Source organism: Anastrepha ludens, chromosome 3, assembly GCF_028408465.1.
Source record: "Anastrepha ludens isolate Willacy chromosome 3, idAnaLude1.1, whole genome shotgun sequence".
Lineage (NCBI taxonomy): Eukaryota > Metazoa > Arthropoda > Insecta > Diptera > Tephritidae > Anastrepha > Anastrepha ludens.
Window position 1 is genome coordinate 68,804,478 of NC_071499.1, and position 25,281 is coordinate 68,829,758.

General features: G+C 36.8%; 1 protein-coding gene across 2 annotated transcripts in view; it reads left to right on the forward strand.

Moving 5' to 3' along the window:
* The window catches only part of LOC128858178 (putative cyclin-dependent serine/threonine-protein kinase DDB_G0272797/DDB_G0274007), a 64,834-nt gene extending 40,754 nt beyond the window's left edge, over positions 1–24,080 (forward strand). The window contains exons 1-4 of one of the 2 annotated variants that reach the window (XM_054094231.1): positions 5,027–5,786; positions 19,959–20,056; positions 20,299–20,664; positions 21,078–24,080. In XM_054094231.1, coding sequence (XP_053950206.1) covers positions 5,615–5,786; positions 19,959–20,056; positions 20,299–20,664; positions 21,078–21,302 — 861 coding nt within the window. In that variant the 5' untranslated portion in view covers positions 5,027–5,614 and the 3' untranslated portion in view covers positions 21,303–24,080. Of the gene's footprint in view, positions 1–5,026; positions 5,787–19,958; positions 20,057–20,298; positions 20,665–21,077 lie in introns of those variants that run through there. The other variant, XM_054094232.1, reaches the window with a different exon arrangement.
* The last annotated feature ends 1,201 nt before the right edge of the window (positions 24,081–25,281 follow it).

The following is a 25,281-nucleotide window of genomic DNA, read 5'->3' on the forward strand; positions in this document are numbered from 1 at the left end:
GTACTACTTCAACTGACTTAAAAGAAGGCCCACGTGATTCGAAATTAACCTACAAATAGTAGTAAAAAACAGTCATATCACATCAACGAAACAGCCGAGCCACGGATCCGTTTCTTGAAATAATGTGGTCATTAAAATTTTGTCTCCAAAAAGTGATTGCTTCAAGGCATTTATGGCGTTTTGTAAAGCCTTGCTGAAACCTTTAGCACTTAGATGATAGGTGATGGATAGATGTGGAGAACCTCTTTGGGTACGGAATTATTTGAGAAAATATTTTTCGGTTGCTTGGAGTTGTATGTAAAGGAGTACATTTTACGTAAGAATTCATTGATTTCCAAAAAAAACCAGCGACATATATATATAGTATTAAGATAACTTCAGGTAATTACAATAGAATTGCAAAGCAATAATAAACAACATAAACACAAATAAAAATAACACACGCCATCCGCTCCTAGGGTAAACAAGTGCACGACATGTCTGAGACTTCATATGTACCCAAGGGGTTAAGCTGTACCCCGCAACCAAATCACCATGGCTCCTTTCTCAAATTTGAAAAAGGTATTGACCAAAGATGCTTTTGGCTTGCAAACCACATCCAACAGCGACTTTTCAAAGATTTTGTGTCTGTAGTGTCTCGTGAGTACTTTACTCACTGCAAATTCACCTATTTCAATTTCACCTATTCATAGATCTATTAAGCCCGAAACTGTAACGTAGACTGAGTGTGGCTTCAACTTGGGAAATAAATTTCACCAATTCATAAAGGCTGTTTTAGTGACAGTCTTTGTAGAGGGTGATTTATCAGGCGTGATAGGCTACGTAAATCTACTTTGATGGCTTTGAAGCCAAGTTTCTCTTCCAGTTTATTCTGTACCACAAATGTATAGCATTACTGTTTCAAGCCAACCAGGAAAGGTAGACGAATTATCTGAATATGGATTTTCATGCCAGAAAAGCTCTGAAAAGTATCTAGAAAATACTTCTCCTTGGTATAATGCCCACAGTGATAAAACTGTCTTTAGACTTTCAACTTTTTTTGGCAAAGGTTTTAATAATTGATTTCATTTTCCTCTTTTTCTTCTTGAATCGCACAAAAACCGCTTATGCGATTTTGGCCGAGTTTAAGCCTTCCTCTTCTTCTGTTTCCACCAGCTGGTACAGCATTGAATATTTTCAGACCCAGAGCGTTTGTATCCATTCGGCCGACATGACCCAGCCAACAAAGCCGCTGGATCTTTATTAGCTGTATTATGTCGTTGTAAGGCATTGTTCCATTGCCTACGATACTCACCGTTGCTAACGTGCAAAGGCCAATAATCTTCCGCAGAATCTTTAATCTGTTAATGTTGGTTCCTGAATAAACGAAGCCTCGAAACGAACCTCGAAATCATAATTGTGAACAGTGACGCGAGTTCGCCGACTGTTTGTTTGATGACAGGAGGTACTTTGTTTTGTCCTCGTTCATCACCAAACCCCTTTCCTTTGCTTCTTTATCCAGTTTTCGAGATAATGGTATTTGAAATTTTCCTTAGGACTGCTGAGATATCATTTAGAAATAACTTTACATTATAAGTATAAGTGATCTGATCTTAATGAAAATTTTATTTTTCTTCATGAGAAATCATTGAGGTTATATTAAAAACACTCCTGTGGAAATTTTTGGCAGAATTGCTTTAAAACTGAGGGCGTAATCCACAAAAGTAGTAAAATTTAAGAAAAATTGCTAAAAAAATTAATACACATTAATAGGCATGGCATAACCGAAGAAAACGAGGCATGCGATTGAATTTAGAAGGCGCCAATTGAGTACGATCCAAATTTGTCCAAATTTTGAACTGTCACAGTGTAAATGAGCCCATAAGGCATACACAACCTCTATTCCGAAACACGAAGTACTGATTGGTGGCTTCAGAGATACTCTGATCAAAAGTTCCATACGTCGAAAATCACCCATTACGTAAGTTTCATTTGAAATGAGAGGTGGACATATGTATGTATGATAGCTATAAGTACTTGTACATTTTTCATATTCCACTGTTTTTATTTTTTTTATTCCACTGCAATTCTGAGCTACTTTCCTATTGTGCTCTTTTACTTACAGCTAAATATGCATGTGTGTATGTACTAAATATATACAACAAGGTTTAAAATGTTGAAAAGATATACCGTAATTTCAGTTCAACGTCTTTTCTACGTTTTGCTGTATGCGGATATGGTTTAGGTGTAGAAAGGTACATACATACATATGTACATACATGTGCTCGTATAGTCGTCGTTGATGGTCACTTTTGAAAATTTTTCTGCTAACAAGTGGCGCCATATTATTTTGACCACTGTTGTTTTGGACTTAGCCATGTTATTGAACGGTTTCTCATATTTGGAATTAAGTTAGAGGAAAATATTTGTACACCTATCGCTCATTTTGCGACAAGAGTGTAATAATCCAAACAAAGTATGTTCGTTAATAAATATGCAGAAATTATCACCAGCTCTTCTTTTATGTTGTGCAGAAAATTCATTACTTGAAAACATTTCTTTACTTTTTCTTAGGGAGGAACTCACACATTTTCTCGATGTGGTTTGTTTTTGCTCATGACACTCTTGCAGCAAATGAGCGATATGTTCTCTAAAAATTCTCCTTCACAAAAATTTTTGTTTTAATTATGAAGACAGTCTATACAATTTTGATAGGTGCACGCGGAGGAGAGACCTCTTATTGTCTACGCTCTAAAAAAATTCTAAAAAAAACTTATAATAAGACATAATTTGTTTTATGAATTAAATCTTCATCACAGTGGAACAATCGTATCAATTATTATCAATAATTTGATTCCAACCCGCTGCTTGTCTTTAGCAATTTTTTCTAAAACACTTTGAGCCTCTATGATGTGCTACCTCACTCAACCGCTCTTGTGATATCGTACGTCTTAAATATGCATAAAGTCGACAAAGTCATGAAAATTATCATTCATTTTAGTAAAGTTGTTATGGTTATAGTTAGTTACTGTTAGTTATACTTATACATCAATGGTTTCGAAAACCGTGTTTGGCTTTTCTTGGGACTTCATATTAAAAATTATTTTATGCCAAAGATTAAGTGCATGAACTTTCTCAAAATCTCATTTTAATTCATCACTATAAAAAATAAGAATTTTTTTGAAATTTAGTATAGCATTATCATCAGGATTTGAGGTATTATCGGGGAAAAGTTTTTGAAAGCCAAGAAGTATATCTAAGGTGATTTGAACTTCAGTGTTGTTAAGGAATGGTTTGTCGAAAGCGCGGTAAAGGAGCTTTCTTCTCCACCACTGCGTCAGAACTACGGCGAATAGTGTTGTGTGGCATGTTTAACCTCGCCCGTGCTCTCCTATCTTCCAGTGTTCAGTGAGAGCCGCGGTTAATCTTGAGATGTTGGGTCAACCATATCCAAGCAGTGGTTTCATCTTTGATATATTATAGCTATACCATATCTTCCTGGACATGGCATAGGTTGGTATTCCCTTCCATTGCCTACTTGCAATGCTGTAGGAGTGAGATTATATTTCGGTCTTAATACAGCTGAAGGAAACTTCTACTGGTTTTGCGTCGGTCTAGCTTAAGAAGGATCCTAGCCAAGCTAGCTTATTCACCCTGTCATTGCCATTGATGTTTCTATGGCCTGCAAACCGAACTAGAGTGATATTGAGCCATTGACTGTACGAATTGAGTTCCTCCATATACTGCATTACTAGTTTGAAGGTTATGGTGTTTGAGTTTTCCAGTTTTATAGCAGCCTGCTATTCTTGAAGAAAGCTATGTTGGCCCCAGCTTGCATAATGTCGGTGATGGTTTTGCAGGCTTACTTAGCGGTGTGCCGGAAGGGGCTAGCTTTTATAGTCAATGAATTGTTATAGGAATTTAGATTAGAAACCTGCCTTGGCCTCGCGGTTCGTCTTGAACCCGCAGGTGTGGATTTTTGCATCAAAATCTCAAAGGATTCGCCTCATTCTCCTATCTGCTCTATATGGAAATATCACAGCGAAATATTTAATGAAGTGAACGCTTGGTGAAAGGTAGTCGTTGGTGCTGTTGGCAAGTACAGGATTTGCGGGAGGTTGTTCTAATATAATATTTAAAAAATATGACCAGCTAGTTGGGTTTTTAATAACTACTATTGACGTTTAGGAATAAAGGCATTAATTACGAAATCGAGCGAACTCGTATTTTAGATGATCCCTAAGGCTTTAGAAGAGCACGTATTACTCAGAGGCCTTGCAATATCTGGAAAATTATTTGGCTCCCGAAAAGGTATGCCAGATTTGAAATCAATGAGATTTTTCAGTCCAGTCTAGCTAATATTACAACAAACATTCTCAGCTCCATATTATATATTTAAATACACTGTCCAATAGTGGTTACTCAACGCAAACAAACGCGTTATATAAAACGCATTAAAATAAAACTTCTTTGAAACTATAAAGTCATTTCAAAACTTCAACTGATAAGATACTTTAAAACCTAGTATGTAGAATTACTATGTAATAGCTGTAGTTTCACATGAATAGCTGTTACTGTTACACCTTATCATATTTTACTCTCTTAGAGAAATACAAGCACATTCATAGTGGGCAGTCTCAATACCCGAAATATAGGAAATACACAATATTAAGCGCTGAATTATTGAAATGACACACTGTGCACTGCACACTTTTGCACTCATGCTCTACCTCTTCCAAATATACTCAAATAAATGTATGTGTGCACAACTGATGATAAAAATAGCATAACTAGCATATGAGCACAGCTAATCAAACAGGGCAGGCAGTCGCTCTTGCAACACACCACTCCTTCTGGAAAATGCCGGCTAACTTGGCTTCGCATTCACCGCTAATCTAGCGAAAGCGTGACGACTGCCGATTGTGGTGGCCACTAGCCAGGCAACTAAACATTTTGAGTGGGTCAAAGCTAGTATGTAGCCGAGTATTGTGACTCTACTATTCAAACTGACAGTGGCAAATATTCATTGTAGTTCTCAGCCTTTGTGTTGCGTTGGCGAATCGAGGTTGTGTGGCTGCAAAGCACGCGCTTCGCCGACTCGACAGCTTTTAACTGACACAGCAACGGCGGAAGCAACTAACCTGTAGTGTTGGCGCGTATATTCCTCATTACAATTACAATTACAGTTCGCAATTACATGTAACGGTACAAATAATAACACAGTTGCAGTTACAAATGTAGTCGACAGAAAATTGTTAGTTTTGGTGGCCACTTTATTTGATTTCCTGTCGCGAATAGGGACACATTTCAAGCGAAGGACATTAAATGAACGGTGGTGGTTGTTGTATCAGTAAATAAAAATAACAATCGAAGTGTAAATGAAACAAATTGTTGCCGTTGAAGCAGGAAAGTTAAAGAAAAATAAATATTTGAGGTGCGTGTTTGATAGTTGTGGCATGCAACATGCAAGTGGCAAATAAATATAATACATTTGTTTCGTCTATTTGATAACTTTTCAAAGGGCATGCGTGTGGAAAGATCTATATATACATATTTATAGTAACATGCGTGTAAAAGATTGACTGTTTTTGAAATAGAAAAAAATAAAAATAAATTTCATTTTCATTGGCACAAAATGGTGCCACCACCAAACCTCTCGAAATATTTAATGAATGTCCGTTCGTCGCAACGTAAAAATCAACTAGGCGCGCCACAGCAACCCATGCAACCCATGCAGCAACAACAGCAACAATATAGGCAACAACAACAACAACAAGTGCATAAACAACATCGCAGCGCTTATGAATGTAAGTAGATAGAGGAGCAAAAAAAGCCACAACAGGACGATTTTTTTTACCAGTTTTTGAAACTATTATATTAGTATGTAAAATCAATAAAACTTTAGCTAAATTTTTGTTTGTTTAATGAACCTAATATTGCGTCAAGATGTAGGAAAGACTTGTGCCAGTTTAGCACTTCACCGGTGTGCAAAACGAGCATTACTTCTTCTAAATTTGCTTCCTTGATGACTGCCAAATTGCGTCAAAACCGCGTAAAATTCATGATATTTGCGGTCAACATAATTGCACTTCTGAGACACAACTGCCGTAAGCCGCGGTGTTGAAAAATGCCCGAATTCGTCAAATCCTAGATGTTCTCAATAGATTCCACCATCGAATAATGCTACCAACGGAATTATGGACTATTAGGAAATGAAATTGCCATAAATTGGCCAACTGCGGATCAGCGGTTACCCCACAGGAACCAGAGGCAATAATCGGAATTAGTTTTACAGGAATTATGAATTGGATCAGCGATTATGTAATACAAAAGGAGCGTTGGTCCAGTCTAGAATGCTGCAGAACTGCAAAGTGTTTTGTGACAAGCCCGAAGAAAAAAATTTTAAGTTTTCTTCTAAAACTTGGAAGAAAAGACGTTTGTTAATGGTCGCTATTACAGGTCACGATTTGCTTGTTTTACTTAGAGAAGGCGGATAACACTGAGCATTTCTTCTGTGAGTGTCATGTCTTTGCTAGAGCAACGCTACGAATTTTGGGTTACGAATTTGTCGTTCTTTCCAACTGGGGAATATTTTCTGATTTGCCAAAGTATCTGGAAAGTTCTGACAGGACTAGCTATAACCGACGCTGTCTCTATTCTATTCTATTTCTTTCTTTCTGATACTGATACGCTTTTCCCTGTTGACTGTCTACTCTTTCGCTTCCCAGAGCCTTGAATACAATGACCTTTTTAGCTTGAGTATTTTAGGATTTTTTTTATTTTTAGGGCGGCCGCCATGACCGAATGAGTTGGTGCGTAACTACCATTCGGAATTCAGAGAGAACGTAGGTTCGAATCTCGGTGAAACACCAAAATGAGGAAAAAGTTTTTTCTAATAGCGGTCACCCCTCGGCTGGCAATGGCAAACCTCCGAGTGTATTTCTGCAATGAAAAAGCTCCTCATAAAAAATATTTGCCGTTCGGAAATGGCTTGAAACTGTAGGTCCCTCCATTTGTGGAACAACATCAAGCTATCGAAACAATGAGCTTTTTGCAAAAGAATTTCCTGACCACATAATTTCAATAAATTCAGTTGTTAATTATACGTCCCGATCATGAGAATAAACAACACTGGAATTTATTTGTGTTAAACAAATCGATTGTAGCTTCAAAACGTCAAAATCCGTGACGTGATTAACGAAATATACCCACCAATATAAGTTTTCATTTAAAAACTTAATCAGTCTAGTACAATAAAAATTATAATAATTTTAATCTCAATTCAGAGTATTTTGACAGAGTTCTGGGTGAAAAATTATGCAGAATAGCCTAAGTTTAATTTGTGCGGAAGAACGGAAAAAGCTGAAGGATGCATGAGGAAAAATCCTGGATAAGATTGAGGTCTGGTTAAGAGCTGAGCTTGGAATACACCACTTAAAAAGAACTTCTAAAGAAAAAGCAAAAAAAAAAAAAGTTTCGGAAAAGAAAATCTTCTGATTATGACCATTTCTGCCTAAAAACTTGGAGTGTCATCCGGTTCTTTTATAGCGAGCGTTAGAGTTAGTGGGAGTCTTCAAAAAAATATAAATATATTAACCAAGAGATGCGAAGAACAGGCTTACGTAAGATGTCCATTGAACGAAATCTATTGCAACTATGATGTGAAGGTACCGGATTTCTAAATAACTCGCAACCGAAAATCATGAGCCGAAAAAATATAAAATATTTAAGGAGATAATAGGATGGACAAAAATAAGCACAAAAGTCATTATAGAGATATAGCAAATTTTTATCGCGTTTTAGTTCCTTTGTTACTTTCTGTTTACTGTTCCCGTTTTATGTTGCAACATATCCAAACCCCCGAATTTGTTTTGTTTTGTTTTTGGGATGCCTCCCATGAGGACGAAATTCTCATTAGTACTGCTATACCGACATAGTTGTATGCATGACTTCAAGCCTCTCACCTACACCTAAGGACTAAACACCTCTCCACTTTCTACCTCTCTCCCAACGGAACTGCCAAAAAGGTTTTACGTAACGGGGTTGCTTCGCTCAAAGGTTGCTAATTATTATTGCCTCGATTTGCACGGTACTCGAATTACACGATTTCGGTTTGACAACGTTTTTAAATCACAAGGGAGTGAAGAATAAGAAACTTTAAAAACACTTGTCCTGATTGAATTCTAATAACAGATGAAAATAGGCTGTTTTAAGTTTTAAAAATTTACTTCGTAATAGTGCTTCAACTTTATTAGAGCCCTATAACGTCAACAAAAAGAAAACCCAAAGAAATTTTACACAAACTACAATCTGAAGAAGGCTCAAGATCCGTAGCAAAAGAATATGAAATGAATGAGGCGACTTGTAAGATAATAAAGTGAATGGAAGCTTCTATACGGAAAAGTGTAGCCAGGGGAACCACTTTAATTTTCCACATAGCATCGAGATGATTTAATAGAAGCAGTAGAAAAAACTTTATGTATTTTTGATAGAGGAGAATAGTAAAAAAAGCACCGGTTGATTGCCATTCGATAATATACAAAGTGCTTAACATTTTTAGCTCTTTAAAAGAAAAGCAACAAACCCCATCTACAGGATTTAGTGCAAGCAAGGGATGGTTTGAAAACTTAAAAAAAGACACAATCTGAATTAATTCTTATGTCATTTTGCACGGTTATAATGAACATATTTTCGACTTTTGTTTGCCTTTTTTAAATTGATTTACACTGTTTTCAGGTTTATTGAACATATCACTCTGCTTTGTATGAACTCTAAGTTTTGTTTTGCATGATTTCTCCAAGAAGGTGTTTACCATGCAAATCGAGGGATGGGTGTAGATCATTATAAATATGTTTGATACGCGCACAGATTATATTCCAGTTACTAGCTGACAGACAATCAAAAATTACGTGACCAAACAGTTGCATTTATCCGGAAGATCAAGGTCGGTATCTACTCCTGGAGCAGAAAATGGAATTTTAGCACGGGTAGATCATAATCTAGAAACGCCTACGCGGAGAATATCAGCGGAAATAACAATAATGCTCCTTTTGTTCAGAGAATCCTCCATGAGATGACTTCATCACGCCTTCTTACTCTTGAAACGGTGCTATTATTTCATAATACGCATGTTTTGGCCGACGATAAGGCTTGTACCCTTATGAAGTCTGGGCATAAGACTCTTTTTCCTTTAATGCTTTAATGCTTTCCGGATGTTTTATCAAATTGATTACTAGGTGCTGCCTTCCTTTTACGAGTATTTCTGCCAAACGCAATGGTTGATCTTTTGAAGGATATTATTTTTAACCAAAGACAAACAATGTGGTTCTAGTTCATTTTTCGTTTGCCGTTAGATACCATTAAAATCAAATTTGTCTACGTAGATCTCCTGATTTAAGCTTTCAAAATTTCCTTTTATAGTTTTGAAGAACTGCATCTACGATTTAATTGAAAATACAACAAATCCAAGTCATTGAGGAGTTTTAGAAAGAGTTCAAATATCCTAGTGCTGTGTAGTGCTTATTTTGGGAATGGAAGGAGGTGGCTTTGAACACCTTAAGCAACTTTGTTTGTTTGTTTTGTTTGCTTGTACCTAAAGAATAAACAAATGATTGGAAATAAATATGCAATCCGTTAGTTTCTGGACCTATACTTACTAAAACAGTTTGCTTCTTATGCCTATATCTCTTTAAGTATTTTACATTATTGAAGTGAAACTTCTTAGGCGTTGATGGACGAGCGAGAATGGAGAGTAAAATTTCAAGGCTATCCAATGCTTTGAACATTTTCGTTCCACGAGAGAGAAAAAAGATATAACGTAGAGGAAAAGGAGAGAAAGAGCTATACCTTATATACTATATCTTAGATACACTTTAGGCTATTTTTCCTTGTGGTTGCTAATTTCTAGTGAGAAATAACACTGCCTACTATTTGGCGCTTGTTTATTGGTGCAAACTTGTAGGAAATATATTTTTGGTGCCTACTTTTTGGCGGTATATTTCCTTGGTGCCTACTGTTTGGGCATTTTCTGGTCCCAATATTTTTCGAATTTTTTTGGAGCCTACTTTTTGGCGTGTCCTGGCTAGCGCTTGTGCGTACCACAAAGAGCTATCCATTTCGGCGTCGGATTTATTGGTATTGCCTTCCTGTAATTTGTGCTGTTGCTGGGGTCCTGGAATCGCTGAGTTTGCGCGGGTGATAAACGCTCGGAGTAGTGCGCGTTGTTGCCATAGTTTGTGTCCGGCGTTTACCAACACCGGTCGACCCTTCTCCGTTTCTGGTAAATTTTGTGTATTTGTATTCTCTGCAAATGTTGTGAATTTATTTCGATATATAGTCGATCTCTCTCTCATTCTCTCTCGGGGCTCTCCCTCTTTCTTTGTCTGCCTTGAAAGTTTCACTTCTGATATGTGTACTACGCTATACACACTTTTTGTTTTTTTTTTAACGGGTGCACTATTTTTTATACATTGATACAGTCCAATTTTTACCATGAATCACACCGAAACACTGCGTAAAAATAGTGTTGTTGCACATTGAAAATAGTCATCAAATTATATTAGCTCAACGTGCATATTACCGATGGACATACGGTCAATAAATCGCGACAATAACTGGCCAACCATACCTTCAGATTTATTCTCACCGGACTACTTTTTGTGGGATTATGAAATGTGAAATGAAGACGAACATTCGTGCCGAAATAATTGCTGTACCACCGGAGATGCTCGAAAAAGTGATGGAAAACCCAGCGAAAAGGGCACATTTTTCATTTGACCAGCAACGGCGGCCAGTACATTGCTGCTGTATTTAAAAGCTGATCCGAATAAACTGGCCCAAAATAAAAAAAAATTACTCATACATGAAAATCGGTTTTTTTGTTGTTTTTTAATTATTAAGAATATACTTTTTATAGAATATTCACACACCGGCATAAAAGATTGCGCACCCTATAAAATGTGCACTTAGTCTTACGTAAATTAAAATGCGTAAGAAACTACGTCCCACTAAATGTCAATTTCCGACATCTAATTAATTCATTATGATTGCGGTTTTGGTGCAGTATTTGTGTTCGTGGTATTTGTCCGGTTTGGATGTGGTCGTTGCTGAGGAAATTATAATGGACAATAATATTGCCAAGAGACAATTACGTGCATTTATATGAATCAATACATACATATGCATTTACGAATGAAAAGTATATATGCATACGTGTATATAGTTCTTACGTCTTTTCAAGTTTTGAATTTGTGTTAAGCACTTTTGTTGTACAACAAATTAATGCAATCGTACTTGCAATGACAAAAGAAATTCAACCAATCAATAAAACCACATTGTAAATTCATTAAAAAGTTATGTATTGGAATGGCTCCTGTAGGCTTGAGTATAATAAGAAGTAAATTGACAAAACTTTGGAAAAATAAAAATGTATATAAGTATTTTTTTTACAATGAAATATCCTCTGTTCTTTTTACAATTTTCATAATTTTTGCTTTTTAAATTATTAGGATAAATTTCAACTTTTCAAAGAAATAGAAAAAATATATTAAGACAAAAAAAAAAACTAATATAAATAATTAATAGAAATTAAAGGAACATATTTTTTTTTTTTGGATTAAATAAAAATATTTTTTTTTCTTGTTTTTATCATTAATAGCTGAGGCTATGCTCATTAATCCCTGAAACTTTTACAATGGCATGCCCTTCAGTTTTTGATTTTTATTCAAATACGTGCAGCGTACCAATAAAAAATTTGTGTAAAATACTGCTCTTACCAAGCAATAGCATACGTAATAGTATCGGGTGTTTTTCTTGAATCTTTGAAAGCTTAAAATTATAATACAAACCAGAAATATTGTTGGAATACATTTTTTTCATTTTAGTCTGGTAGATAATTTAATTTCATTTATTTTTTGAATATATGCAACATCCGGCATATGTCCACCGTGGCTACGAGTTACATGGTTCAATCGATCAGTCAAATGTTTGACTATTTTTTCCAATAAATCTGGCCGTATGGCGTCAATGGTTGCTTGATTATTGCAATAAATCGATTGTTACACCCGCTGTATGGCAAGTTGCGCCGTCTTGTTGTAATCGCATGTGGTCGATGTTTCCCTGATTAATTTTTGAAAACAAAAATTCAGTCAGCATATGTCGATAGCACTCGCCATATGCCGCCGGCATATAAATGGACGGAGTGCTCTATGAACTATGGAAACAGATTGTTCTTTTTTTTCAAAGTGGGCTTCCACAGAACAGAAAGATCAACACAGTTAGTCAATCTAAGCTGTCAAACCATAGTTATGCAACTAAACTCCCGATCCCGAACTTCGTTCGCAAATCGATCGAAGCGTCGCCACGTAAACTAGTATACAGATACATGGTATTATTCACTGGTTTGCTGTATTTCGAAAAGTTATGGGAATTCCACTATCAAACATACAGGAACTACTGAACATAGTCTCAGCTTTTAACAAAAAAATAAGAAAACAATCCGGGGTTTTTGATTTTCTTAAATTGCAAATTTCTGTTTTAAAAATTTAAAAAAAAAAATTTTACTTTGTTCCAAAAAAAAATTTTTTTTAAGTATAATTCGTGGTAGTAAATTAAAAAAAAATGTATATAAAACAATGGAAATGAATCGGAGATATTTAAATTCAATAAACTCTATGCCATAATTTTTAACATGGAATACTATAGATCTCAAAATTATTAAATTTTTAAAAATTTTTTTATTGTACTTCTTGTTTTATTTAAAGCTAAAAATGTATAAAAAAATTAGAAGAATTTACAGCAATATCCAGAACACTTAAAACAATTGACATGAAAGCGCTCGTTGGATCAGAAACAGCACATCATACTTTCCACATTGGCCCAGTAGAACGAAAGAGGGCAGAGAATTTTATCCATTTTACCTTAATTTTGATAATCTGTAACACTCAATTATCTTCACCAAATCCGTGGCTGTCAATGAACTTTTTTTTGACGAATATTGACACCTACAGTAGAATCTAATGCAATGTGCATCGCAAAACATGGCTCAAGTTCACATAAATTTTTGCTGCACCAGTGTATGTTTTGTACTTGAAGTCTTCCTTTTTAAAATTTTGGAGGTGCACTCTTCCACGCTTCCCGACCACAAATCAATTTGTACCCGTACTGTTGTGAATTAGCCTCACTCCGCTTTGCGAATGCACTCGTACTATTTTAAACGCATCGCTTTGAATAAGTAATGATTTTTCATTAATTATGCATTTACTCTACGTCCTACATACTTATTTATCATTTACTGAGTGAGCGCGCGCGTGTTGGCTGCAATTCATTTATAGCCATTACTTTGGCTGTCACGTTCAATTGACCACAATGGCGCACATGCATACCGCACAAACATATGTGAACAAGTAGCCACTTACTTGCACACACATGCACATACACTCGCACAAGCCGCGCCCAACTCTACTTGCACCCACATTCCTTTGGGTGTCAAACCAAATGCAATTAATTGCAGCGTCTCTGGGGTGTTTGTTAGTGTGGCTTAATGGGGGAGGGCAGGGTATTATTTTTGGTGAAATTTATGAATTTTATACTCTTGACATTTATTTGATATTTATTTGATTTAATTTCTAATCAACCATTAATTGATTTTATTAATGAATGAAAATTAATTACTAACCGAAGTATAATAAAAGTCAGTGCTGCACTGTTTTTGAAAAGCCTACTTTGTACTTGTACCTAAGTACTTTACAGGCACGATAATAATATTAAATATAATTATTTAAGCGAATTAACTTTGTTATGCTTTTAATTTGAAACCGAATTAGTTTGCATCGCATTAATAAGTTATCGATAATTTAGCAAAATAAATATGATAGAATAAAATTGAATGCAATCACATCTTAGTTTATTCTTCTTAACGATGAGGTGGCGAAAAGTCATCTGCCCCGGATTTAAAATATTAATAATTCTTTCGATTTCCCCTACCCCGGATCATACCCAGTTCTTTAAATGCAATGAAATGACTTGTCGCACCACTCCAAAAAATCAGCAAGTCCCTTCGGCCTTTCGCTCAATAAGGCAAACATTATTGGCCTTCCCTCACAACGGTTTCAATCGAAATTCTCAAATTGAAAAAGATGGTTCACATTCTCCAAAAGCCTTGTGAGTCATACAATGGCTTTCCGCTGCAAGTTTCTTTAGATGAAACCAAAAAATTAAGCTTTCGGCTGCGAAAGAATAACATAAATCGATTTGTATGCCCCAAAAACTCCGTTAGTGAAGACATTACTACACTTAAGAAATTGGGAACGATTACCCAACATGCCAATGTTTGGTTTTTATATTTTCTATTATATCTGCTTAATAGTTTGAGTCCTATAATGAAACATCGACTAAATTATTTTCAAAAATAATTACTGCATAAATTTCTTTGTAAGAATTATGAATTCGAAGGCATAGCAACCCCACTCGCTGTTTTCATTTTACGTAAAACAGAAACTTTAGAAACTAAAATCTACAGTTTCTTAAGATCTTAAGTTAAATAATGTTTTAGCTAATCGTACCTTAAGAGCCAAATAATATCTATGGCTTGTGTTCAAAAGTTACAAGGAATCTCCAATTTTTCACTACTAAACCCACGCGACCCTATCTACGGCCTGAATGAAGGTAATCAAAATTCAACTGATGGTTAAAGTCGATGGCATACCAATACCGACTGGATGTGACTTTTGACAGTTTGCTCTCCTTCTCGGCGTTAACACCGCGTTTGCCGCTAAAGTGCAAAGTCGCAACAAGATGGCCACGAACCGACAGTACTGCAAAAATATTACTCTCAGAACGGATAAGAATGTTTCCTGAACTTCTCCGTCAACATCTGTATAGTAAGGCATCTGCGCTCTCAGTTAAGGAGCGGCATACTGTGCTCAGCAAGGAGTTTCTAATGGAGGTTGAGCCTTCTCCTAGGCGCGTCAGAAACATCTCCATTCCTTGACTGGCGGGATCCACGACTATATTTGACAACCACTGGATCTGCCAGTATACAGACAGATTATAAACGATATTTATCGGGAGTTCCTAACCACTATTGCAGTCGAAAACTTTCAGCTACCTCATAAGATCCGCGTTGCCAAAGCAATTACGTAATGGACACTGTAGGAAGTTAAACACCTACCTACCCAGAATCGACCACTGCATACTCAACAAATGTCGTGCATGTGAAAGTACACCGCATGATACCAACAATAAATTAACGTGCCCCATTGAACGTACTCATTCAACACGTCTTTCTCTTTGGACCCACCCCGTCGAAGCAGTATGTTTGCTGAGCCTATCGTTAGATGTGATTCACGATATAAATAATAAAAATATAACAAAAATCTAGAGATGTGACAGTTTTATGCATCTTGAAAATATAGACTACTACCTCAAAGATGCTCGATTAATAGCTGAAAGTTTGGTTAATTTAATAAAAAGATACCCAAACGCTCTGCTGTTCGAAGAAAAAATTACCTTGATTAAAATGCGTGACATTGCGTGGATGAGGCCACTTTTTCTTTCTCAACCTTTGCCTGGTCCTATTAAACAGCGTACGTTTGGCTAACTACTGAATAATTCTATGAAACGTTGTCAGCTCGAGCACCATCTCCATCGCAGTTGTAGGGCAGGGGCGCTCTTTTTATAACATGAACTATAATAATAATACTCGTAAAAATAATAGTTGGCGCTTACACCCTCTTTTGGGTGACCGAGCTCCTCCTTCTATTTGTGGTGTTCGTCCCGACATTTTTCCATGAATAGAAGGATCTACAGTCTTATTAGGAATTTTTTCATGGCAGAAATATACCCGGAGGTCTATATATCATGTGGTGTTTTAACGGAGTCTAATAGGCTTGAAATTTGTTTGTGACACTGAGTTCAAATACATTTTTTTTTCATCATTTGAATGTGTAATTGGTAAGCCGTGAAAAAGTGTAAAAATTACGAACCATAAAAAATGAGCGAATGTGAGAAAAGTATATTAAAATTTTAAATTTACATTCTGAAAAATACAGCCTTCGTAAAATTAGTGGTAAAGTTATGATTTTGTTCATAAATATAACTGTTCTCAAAATTAATTTCGTCATAAGTTAAGAGGTGCAAAAATACAACACAAATTTTGTGTTTTTTTTTAATTGTGTCCGGAGTTCAGTGTTCGCTACTGTAAAGCATCTCAGTGTTAGACGATTTGCTTTATGAGGTTTTTGGCACTGTGCGATTTCTCTTTATATGTAAATAAACAAATACACTTCGGATGAAATCTGCATTAAAAGGTGCTTTGTAAGAAAAATCGCGCGCCTCATCAATGTTTCGAACAGTGAAATACACGCATGGGGTATTGTAATGATGAAGAAGAGCTGCATATGGAAGATGATTATAATTAAATGCGAGCGTCGCTGGAAAAGTCGGTGCTAAAATAAAAACTACTTAATTGTTTCGGGTAAACCTTTTTATTTTCCATATTGTTGATCTCTACCGAATAATAAAATTTGTTCAAGTCTGGAAAATAACTATTAGTTTCTGCAATCACCTCCTTGTTTGAATAAAATCTTTTCCCCCACCCATTTCTTTAAAGTGGTGAACTAATAATAGTCCGAGGGATCCAAGTCTGGAGAATAGGTGTGATGTGAAACGAGTTGGAATCTTATTTCCATTAATTTTACCTCCACAACTGCTTACGCATGAGCTGATACGTTGTCGTGATGGAATATGAAAATCACTCGACTTCCTCGATTTAAATGAATGCTAAACACAAGGAAATAAATCGATCTAGCTGAAACTTAATAAGTGTTCTTTGAAGAGGTGCTACTAAATAAAAATATCCTCCACACGTGTCAGTAGAGCCATCACTCTGACTTTGCACCGGCTTTTCAAACAACCCTCGGAATCGCGGAATAAAATGCTTAAAAAAATATGAATTTTGGGGCGAATTTTCCTACTATTTTTGCTTCGAAAAATGTTCGAAAACTTGTAAATTCACATAGAAAGTAATATCATAATATGTGTGCAAAATTTCAGGGACATCGGTCAATAACTTTTCGAGTTATCGTTTTGAGAAAAACGCGTCTAAGGTTTCAATACAACGTAACTATACATTGTGTAAAATAAGTACCCGGAATTTATAATTTAAACTCTCCCGGGAATACCTGACACTTCAAATTTGGCTTTTTCATGTTGGTACACATGTCCTTGAATGCACAAGCCTTATTAGAACGGGATCTATTACTTAGTGTGTTTTATTCTGCAGTCAAAGTGAGTTGATCTTTTGTTTACTTGGCGAATTTTACTATGGATTTTTGCAAAAAGAGCATCGGAAGGAGGTCTCTGAAGACATGGTTTCCCGAGCTAATACGGACCCTACGTTCATGAAACGCATAATAACTGGTGATGAGACATGGGTCTACGAGTACGATATGCAAACCAGTCAGCAATCGTCTGAATGGCGCTTCGAGAACGAACCGTATCCAAAAAAACCACGCCAAAGCCGGTCAAAAGTGAAGGTTATGCTCACGGTTTTCTTTGATTACCAAGGCGTGGTGCACTCTGAGTTCCTTCCAGAGGGCCAAACGGTTAATAAGGAATATTAATAGGACTATGAATAAGTTCGTGCGGTTTTACAACAGATGGCGTAACTTGATTATTATTCCATCGATCCACATTTCCAAACATGCATTGGAGAGCTACTGTCGTAAGGCACAAACGTCAGTATAAGTTTTTTATTTGAAGCGTAAACAACAATATTTTTACCACACTTGAAAATGTCGAATTTCGTGCCAAATAATGTGTTTTTGCGGGGAATTCTTCTTCATTATTTTAATATGAAGAAAAAAGCAGCCGAAAGTCATCGTATCTTGGTGGAAGTTTATGGTGAGCATGCTCTATCTGAGCGAACGTGCCAGAAGTGGTTTGCACGCTTTAAAAGTGGTGATTTTGGCTTGGAAGACGAAGAACGCGAGGGTGCGCCGCCAAAGTTCATGGATACCGAATTGGAGGAATTGCTCGATCAAGATCCGGCTCAAACGCAAGAAGAGGTTGCAAAAACTTTGGGAGTTGATCAATCAACCATTTCCAAACGTTTAAAAGCCATGGGAATGATCCGAAAGGTAGGCCATTGGGTGCCGTATGAATTGAAGCCAAGAGACGTTGAACGCCGTTTTATGGCATGCGAACAACTGCTTCAACGGCACAAAAGAAAGGGTTTTTTGCATCGAATTGTGACTGGCGATGAAAAGTGGGTCCATTACGACAATCCAAAACGTCGGGCAACGTATGGATACCCTGGCCATGCTTCAACATCGACGTCGGCGCAGAATATTCATGGCCTGAAGGTTATGCTGTGTATCTGGTGGGACCAGCTGGGTGTTGTGTATTATGAGCTACTGAAACCGAATGAAACGATTACGGGGGATGTCTACCGACGACAATTGATGCGTTTGAGCCGAGCACTGCGAGAAAAACGGCCGCAATACGCCGATAGACACGACAAAGTTATTTTGCAACATGACAATGCTCGGCCACATGTTGCACAAGTGGTCAAAACATACTTAGAAACGCTCAACTGGGATGTCCTACCCCACCCGCCGTATAGTCCAGACCTTGCGCCATCCGATTACTATCTCTTCCGATCGATGCAACATGGCCTGGCTGACCAGCACTTCCGTAATTACGATGAAGTCAAAAAATGGATCGATTCGTGGATTGCGGCAAAACCGACCGAATTTTTCACAAAGGGAATCCGTGAATTGCCAGAAAGATGGGAAAAAGTAGTAGTAAGCGATGGACAATATTTTGAATATTAAATTTGTAACCATTTTACGTCAATAAAGTTTCAAATTTCGAAAAAAAACGCACGAACTTATTCATATTCCTATTATTTATCCGTTTTAAGGCGTTTACGTGAAGCCATTCGCCGTAAACGGCCCGAATTGTGGAAGGACAATTCGTGGATTCTGCACGACGACAACGCGCCATCGCACCGAGCCTTGATTGTACGCGAATACAAGACCAAAAACTTAATAAATACTATCGAACAGCCACCGTATTCGCCAGATCTCGCACCCTGTGACTTTTTTCTCTTCCCAAAACTAAAATTGCCACTTCGGGGAAGGCGTTTTGAGTCGATTGAAGACATTAAAAAAAATTCGCTAAAGGAGCTGAAGGCCATCCCGGCGCCGGCCTACCAGCGGGCCATGGATGACTGGGTTGTTCGTTGGAATATTTGTATCGGCTCAAAAGGAGCCTATTTTGAAGGCGATCCAACAAATAATGATGAATAATATGAAAAAATGTGTTTTGTTTTTAAATTCCGGGTACTTATTTTACACAATGTACATCTCCCACCGCTCGAACGCAAAGAATAGAGTAGTCACGGTTGACGATCTATAATATAAGAAATTCTTAAATTTAAGTTCTAAAATTTTTTTGACATATTCTTGAAGGATTATATTAACATTTTATGAAAACCGCCACGCGTACATTGCCAGTTGCTATAACTGAAAAAAAAATGTATATAGGTATATGTAGGTAGTCTAATAGAATAAAATAAAACATGTAATCAGAGGCGCAAAAGAGCATGTTGGCTCCATTTAGTCCCCGCATTTGTATGTGTGTGTATGTAATACGTATGAATAACGGCATTTAGCAAAACAAAGCGTGATAGTTGTAAGGCAAAAAATAACTCAAACAAATTTTTTGGAATGTAGCTGTAAATTTTGTATATATATTATGATATTTTTTCATTTCTATTTTTTTTGTTTTTGGAATTTTTGCATAGTAAATAGCATGTTGACTTTCCAATCCTTGTCTTGACTGCATTTGCATGCAATTTTTTTAACAAAAGCATTTCGACTATGTTCCATTTACGTGAATGATGTTTAAAAAAAATTCATTAAACATTTAATTGGTATAATTAGATCGATACAAACTTGATTGTAATTGAATTGCAGACAGCAAAACATCGCAAACGGACGAAGAGAAGCAACGCGACCGACAACGCAGCGAACGTGAAGCGAAAAAAGAGGAACAGGACGCCATCAACTACAAGGTGAGTAAATATTAAATAAAAAATATTGACACTCGGAAAAGGAAAGAAATAAGAAAATGATAAAAAATAAACAGATAAAAAAGTTTGAAAAAGAAATTAACGGTATATGTGGACAGTAAAAGTATGTCAACGCAGATTTTTTAAAGCCGGATTTATTTTCACACGCAAACCTTTTGCCAGTCACTCACTTATGTGTATATTTATAATTTCCCTTCCTCCCCTCCTCCATATACACTACGCAGCGCGATAAAGAGGCACGTGAGGCGCGTTTGCTTGATTTGGAAATACGTCGACAACAGAAGCGCGAAGAGCATAAGCAACAACATCAGCTGCAGCAACAACAGCAGGCACAGGGAGGACCAAGCGAGAAGAGTCCACCTACAACATCAGGCCAGTCACAACAACAACAACAGCAGCAACAGCAACATCAGCAACAACAACAACAACAACACGTGACTGGTGGCAGCAGCAGCAGCGGGACTACAGCGCCCCGTATACAAACACCGCCAGATCGTTCGTGTCCGCCAGCGTTTCGGAGTCGTTCCATCGAGCGTGAGCTACATTACGAGCGCAAAAGGTATTCGGCGCCGGAAACAGCCGAAATCAAGGTGAGTGCCAAGCGGCAATGTGTGTTGAAATATATGTATGCCTAAGTATATATGTATAGGGGGCATGTGTGTGTGCGTGTGTGTGTGTAGGCGATTGCAATTTCCGTTCGCTCGTCGCAATTTGGACAGCTCATTAAAGTGTTGGCATCATTGGTTTTAATTTTGCTCAGCTCCTCACATATATATATATGCACATATACGTACACACTTACTAGCAGACATTCGTACATATGGTGTGTACGTTTACTTTTTAATTTAGTTCGGCAGCCAGGCAAATTGAGTTTTCCGTTTTCATTTCCCTTTATTTCACTGCATTCTTCACCGTATCCTTTCGTCATCAAGTCAATTTATAACATTATTTCATTTCTTTGTATTTTTTATTAATTTTTTCGTTCTGTAAATACATTTTGCAGGAGGGTGTAAGCACGACACCATCACCGCAGGCAATCACTGGACCGCCGCCAGCCACACATCATTCGGTGGTGGCGGGCCCTCCGGCAACAGCAGCAGCTGCTACAGCTGCTATAATACCCATATTACCGCTTGGAGTTGCCACGCTGCGTGATGACTCCACGGAATCAGAACAATCCGTGACGTGTACGCAGGCCCAGCCAGATGCGTATCATCGCATTATGTAAGTAAAAACAAATATTTTTATATTTAGAACCTTGCAATGAGTTTGAAGCCACTTAAATTCGTAGCGGATATTAAAAAAAGACAGAAAACGGGAAATTGCTTATTTTTGGCAGAAGTGGATAAAAAATAAATTATTGAAAATAAAACCAAAAGCGGAATTGATAATAAATGAAGAAAAATTTTATTATTGATGAGATAAAAAATATGTTTATATTTATACATCTATGCTCTTAAATATATGAGTATTTGTTTTTAATTTTGCAATACTTGCATATGTACAGTGCCGGTAAAAATAATAGCACCAATGTGAGCTACGCTATTATGATGGAACCTATTTTGCAGGAAGCTAAGGTGCTGTTGTTGTATTCGCTATCTGAAGGCCAACTAGCGCGATCACAACCACCTTTATCACAAAAAGCTACTATGATTTGGTTATTATGAAGGGTAGCGGATGATATTTATGGCGTATTTTAATTTGAGATTCATTTACTAATTTCGCTTGAAAAGAAAGTGCCTTTTCTCTTTGTGTTCTTTTTTGGGCATTGCCCACAATTTTTATAGCATTTGGGTAGGTATACTCGTGAGACGTAAACTGAAAACATTGTAAACAATTACGATTGCAAAATATACAAATATATAATAACGGTTGTTTTCAGTTCGATGTCTAGATATATATCATTTGAAAAAATTACCGTTGCTTTACAGGTCGCTGAACCCTAGAAGAAGAAGGAGGTTGAAAAAATTTCGCAGTAACGCTATGCAGAAAAATGTTCGAAATACACCCAACTTTGTTTTTCACGCAGATACGTTCTTCAGAAAAGCGACAGAAAAAAATCGTGAAAAAAAATATTACTTTTTATTTCTTATGGTTCGAGGGAAAACCAAAGGCCCACAAATAAAAAGAACCAAAATACTTGTGACACATGGTAAATTAGGGGATAGGTACCACAACTTTAAAAAATCGTATAATTTCAAAATATTTTCCCAAAAACCAGTGCAAAAGAAGTAATAATGAAATCCATATTATATAAATATAAACAAAAACAGTTCATTTTTATTAAAAAAATTTAAACTGGTGTACAGTGAAAATTCAATTCATAAGTACAAAACAAATTAAAATTGAAAATTGGAAAAAAGAGACAAATTTTGCAATAGTTCTACGCAGCATTGGATGCTCAAGCCAAAGTTCAGCAATTAAATTTTTTAGTAAAAACAACGAAGGGGAACATAAGCAATGAAAGTAATGGAAAATCACTGCTTCGCATGTCAGTTACTTTATTTCTTATTTTATCAAAAGCTGAAGAAAAGAGAATGGCATCCCAGATGCACTTTTTCCGCCTTGGCAGTAATCTGTGCTCCCAGATGTTTCATGGGCTACAAATACACTCTCTACTAGAAAAGTATGGATTTCTCTAATAGACATTTATAACGAAACTAAAATTAGACGAATTAGAACCACTAACCAACGTTTGTGGCGATATACTTCTGGAGGTCAATGAAATGAAATGAAAGGAAATTGCCCTTCTACAAGGAGGCGCATAACCAATCATCCCATTTTGTTTTTGAATAACGATTTTTTATTTTTGTTTTTTTGCCTAGGGCATCGACAAGACTTTTCCATCGCACACGGTTCTGTGATGTTGTTTTTGCACTGTCCCATGAAATGTCGGCATCTGCTAGTTCGCGCAACATCGACCTTCCCCAAGTTTTTTTTTTGGTCGACCGGGACCCTGCTCCCTTGCGGATTCCATTGTCGTGCCAGTGCCATTCTCATGGTGATATTTGGTGGTTTCTCAATGTGTGACCTATCCATCGCCACTTTCTGCGTTTGATTTGCCTAAGGATGGGTTCTTTGTTCGTTAATCTTCACAATGCCTCGTTACTGATGGTGTTTGACCAAAATATTCTGCAGATGATGCGGAGGCATTTGTTGATGAAGTATTGTACCCTCTGTTTGATGGTGTTAGAGACGAGCCATGTTTCGCTTCAGTACAACAATACGGACTTCACGCATGAGCCGAATATTCGTAGTTTAAAGGCGAAGAGAAGGGGCGACAGGGGACAACTTTGCCTTACGCATGCGTTGGTAGTGAATGGATCGCTCATATCTCCTTTGTGAAGCACTACCAATTCGGAGTTCTCGTAGAGGGCTTTAATGATTATTTTGGGGCGAACTCCCTTTCTACTCAGTGCCACCCATATTGCGTCTCGTTTGATAGTGTCCAACGCCTTCTTAAAGTCTACGAACAGCATGTAGAGAGTGCCGTAATTGTTCAGCGTTCTCCGGTCCTTATACTCTTAAACTACTATACTCGTCTTTAGTTTAGATTTTTTAAACTTAGTCTAGGTGTGCAATGTTCAACCTGTTGAATAAGGTTTATATGAGCAATTGGTTGCTGCTGATGGCTTGGTGGTACTAAAAGGAAGTTTACAGAAACAAGTTTCTATGGATTTGTCGATAGTGTCATGTGGGGTGTCTTTCTGCTGCAGTCAGAGCAGTAAGAGGTGCTAACTTGGCGGTGTGATCAGGAAGTTCGTTTTCACGAATCACAGTCTGTATTTTCATATTCTATTGATAGCTTTCGATCAATATTATGTCAATAACTATTGGTCACTGTGGAGTATGCGAACAATTTGCCTTAAAAGTATACATTTCCATTACCAAGCATTTTGAGCTTCTTAAACGCCCTCGCCTTTATAAGGGACCAACCAACAAAACTCGCTATAAAGCATTCAAAACTCAGTTATCAGTTAAATCGTGCAATAAATCGTGCAATTGTTGGAGCAATCTCATAACTCAAAAATTTCTAAAGAAAGTTAGCTTTCAATTTACTATGATTGCTTCCTTATTTAAAAGTTTCTTATTTAATTTTAATAATTTTTTTATAAGAAAATAATTCATTTTCTTTCAATTTTTATTACAATTTCAAACTTTTTAATTCGATTTTTTAGAAAAATTTCGGGTTTGTAATTTTATTGTCCCTTGAATTAAATGAAGTGTGAGTTTCGAGTGGTTCTTAAATCGAGTTGAGTTTTGTCAATTTTTTGATGACAATTTTGTGCAGTTTTTCCCACACGTTGCACATTCGTTACATGGAGAAAATGCACAAGATTTAGAATTGAAAAAAATCCAAATATATTTATTTTGTTAAAAAATAAAACTTAGACATTTAAGGGTTAAGAAACAATTGCAGATATGTGTCTGTTTTACATTCAATGATGTTTTTGAACAACTAAAAATCTTTATTTTGCCTTTTACGCGCTCCATTGCTGCTCTACTTGTATACTGCAGTCTAGTTTCCAAGTGTCAAATATTTTTTATGTACGACGCGATTTGCAAAAATTAAAAATTTTCCTAGAGGGTGATTAATTTTGCGCCGTTAATTTTGTAACATTCGCATTTAGTTGCATTCCAAGGTATCTAAATTAAGTTAAGAAAATTCTATGTTCATCCGCATTCAAAGTCTACTACTCGCGTTTAGGGTACAAAAAAGAAGCAGCTTGCATTTATTTGTCCGCTGTTGCTTGAAGTGGTCCCCAGAGGCCAACATTGCAGAACTAATGAAATAATCGATTCTTGATTTTGTATTGCAAATGCTCGTACACAGTTACACATTCGCACACACTAACAAACGACCAGTGTATCGATTTTTTCTTGTATTTTTTGTATGAGATTGTGGAAATTTTCGTTCTTTTCGTTTTGCAAATTCACTCAATTATTCGTTGCAACTGAGAGGGCAACTGCCGCAATAGGGGCAGCAACTGGTATGTGCCTTCACGCCCCAGCAGCCGGCAGTAGCGTGGCAAACGTAAATTGGATTGCATTTTAAATGCAATCACGTTGCCAAGGAGTGAAGCGGAGCGCGTGAGGTTGTGTACTCATACAGCCTGGATGGCTAGTTGGCTGGCTGGCTGCTTTTGGTCGACAGCAAGTTGCTCACACGGTTGACTTTGGTGGGATAGTTGGTTAGTTTGACGCTG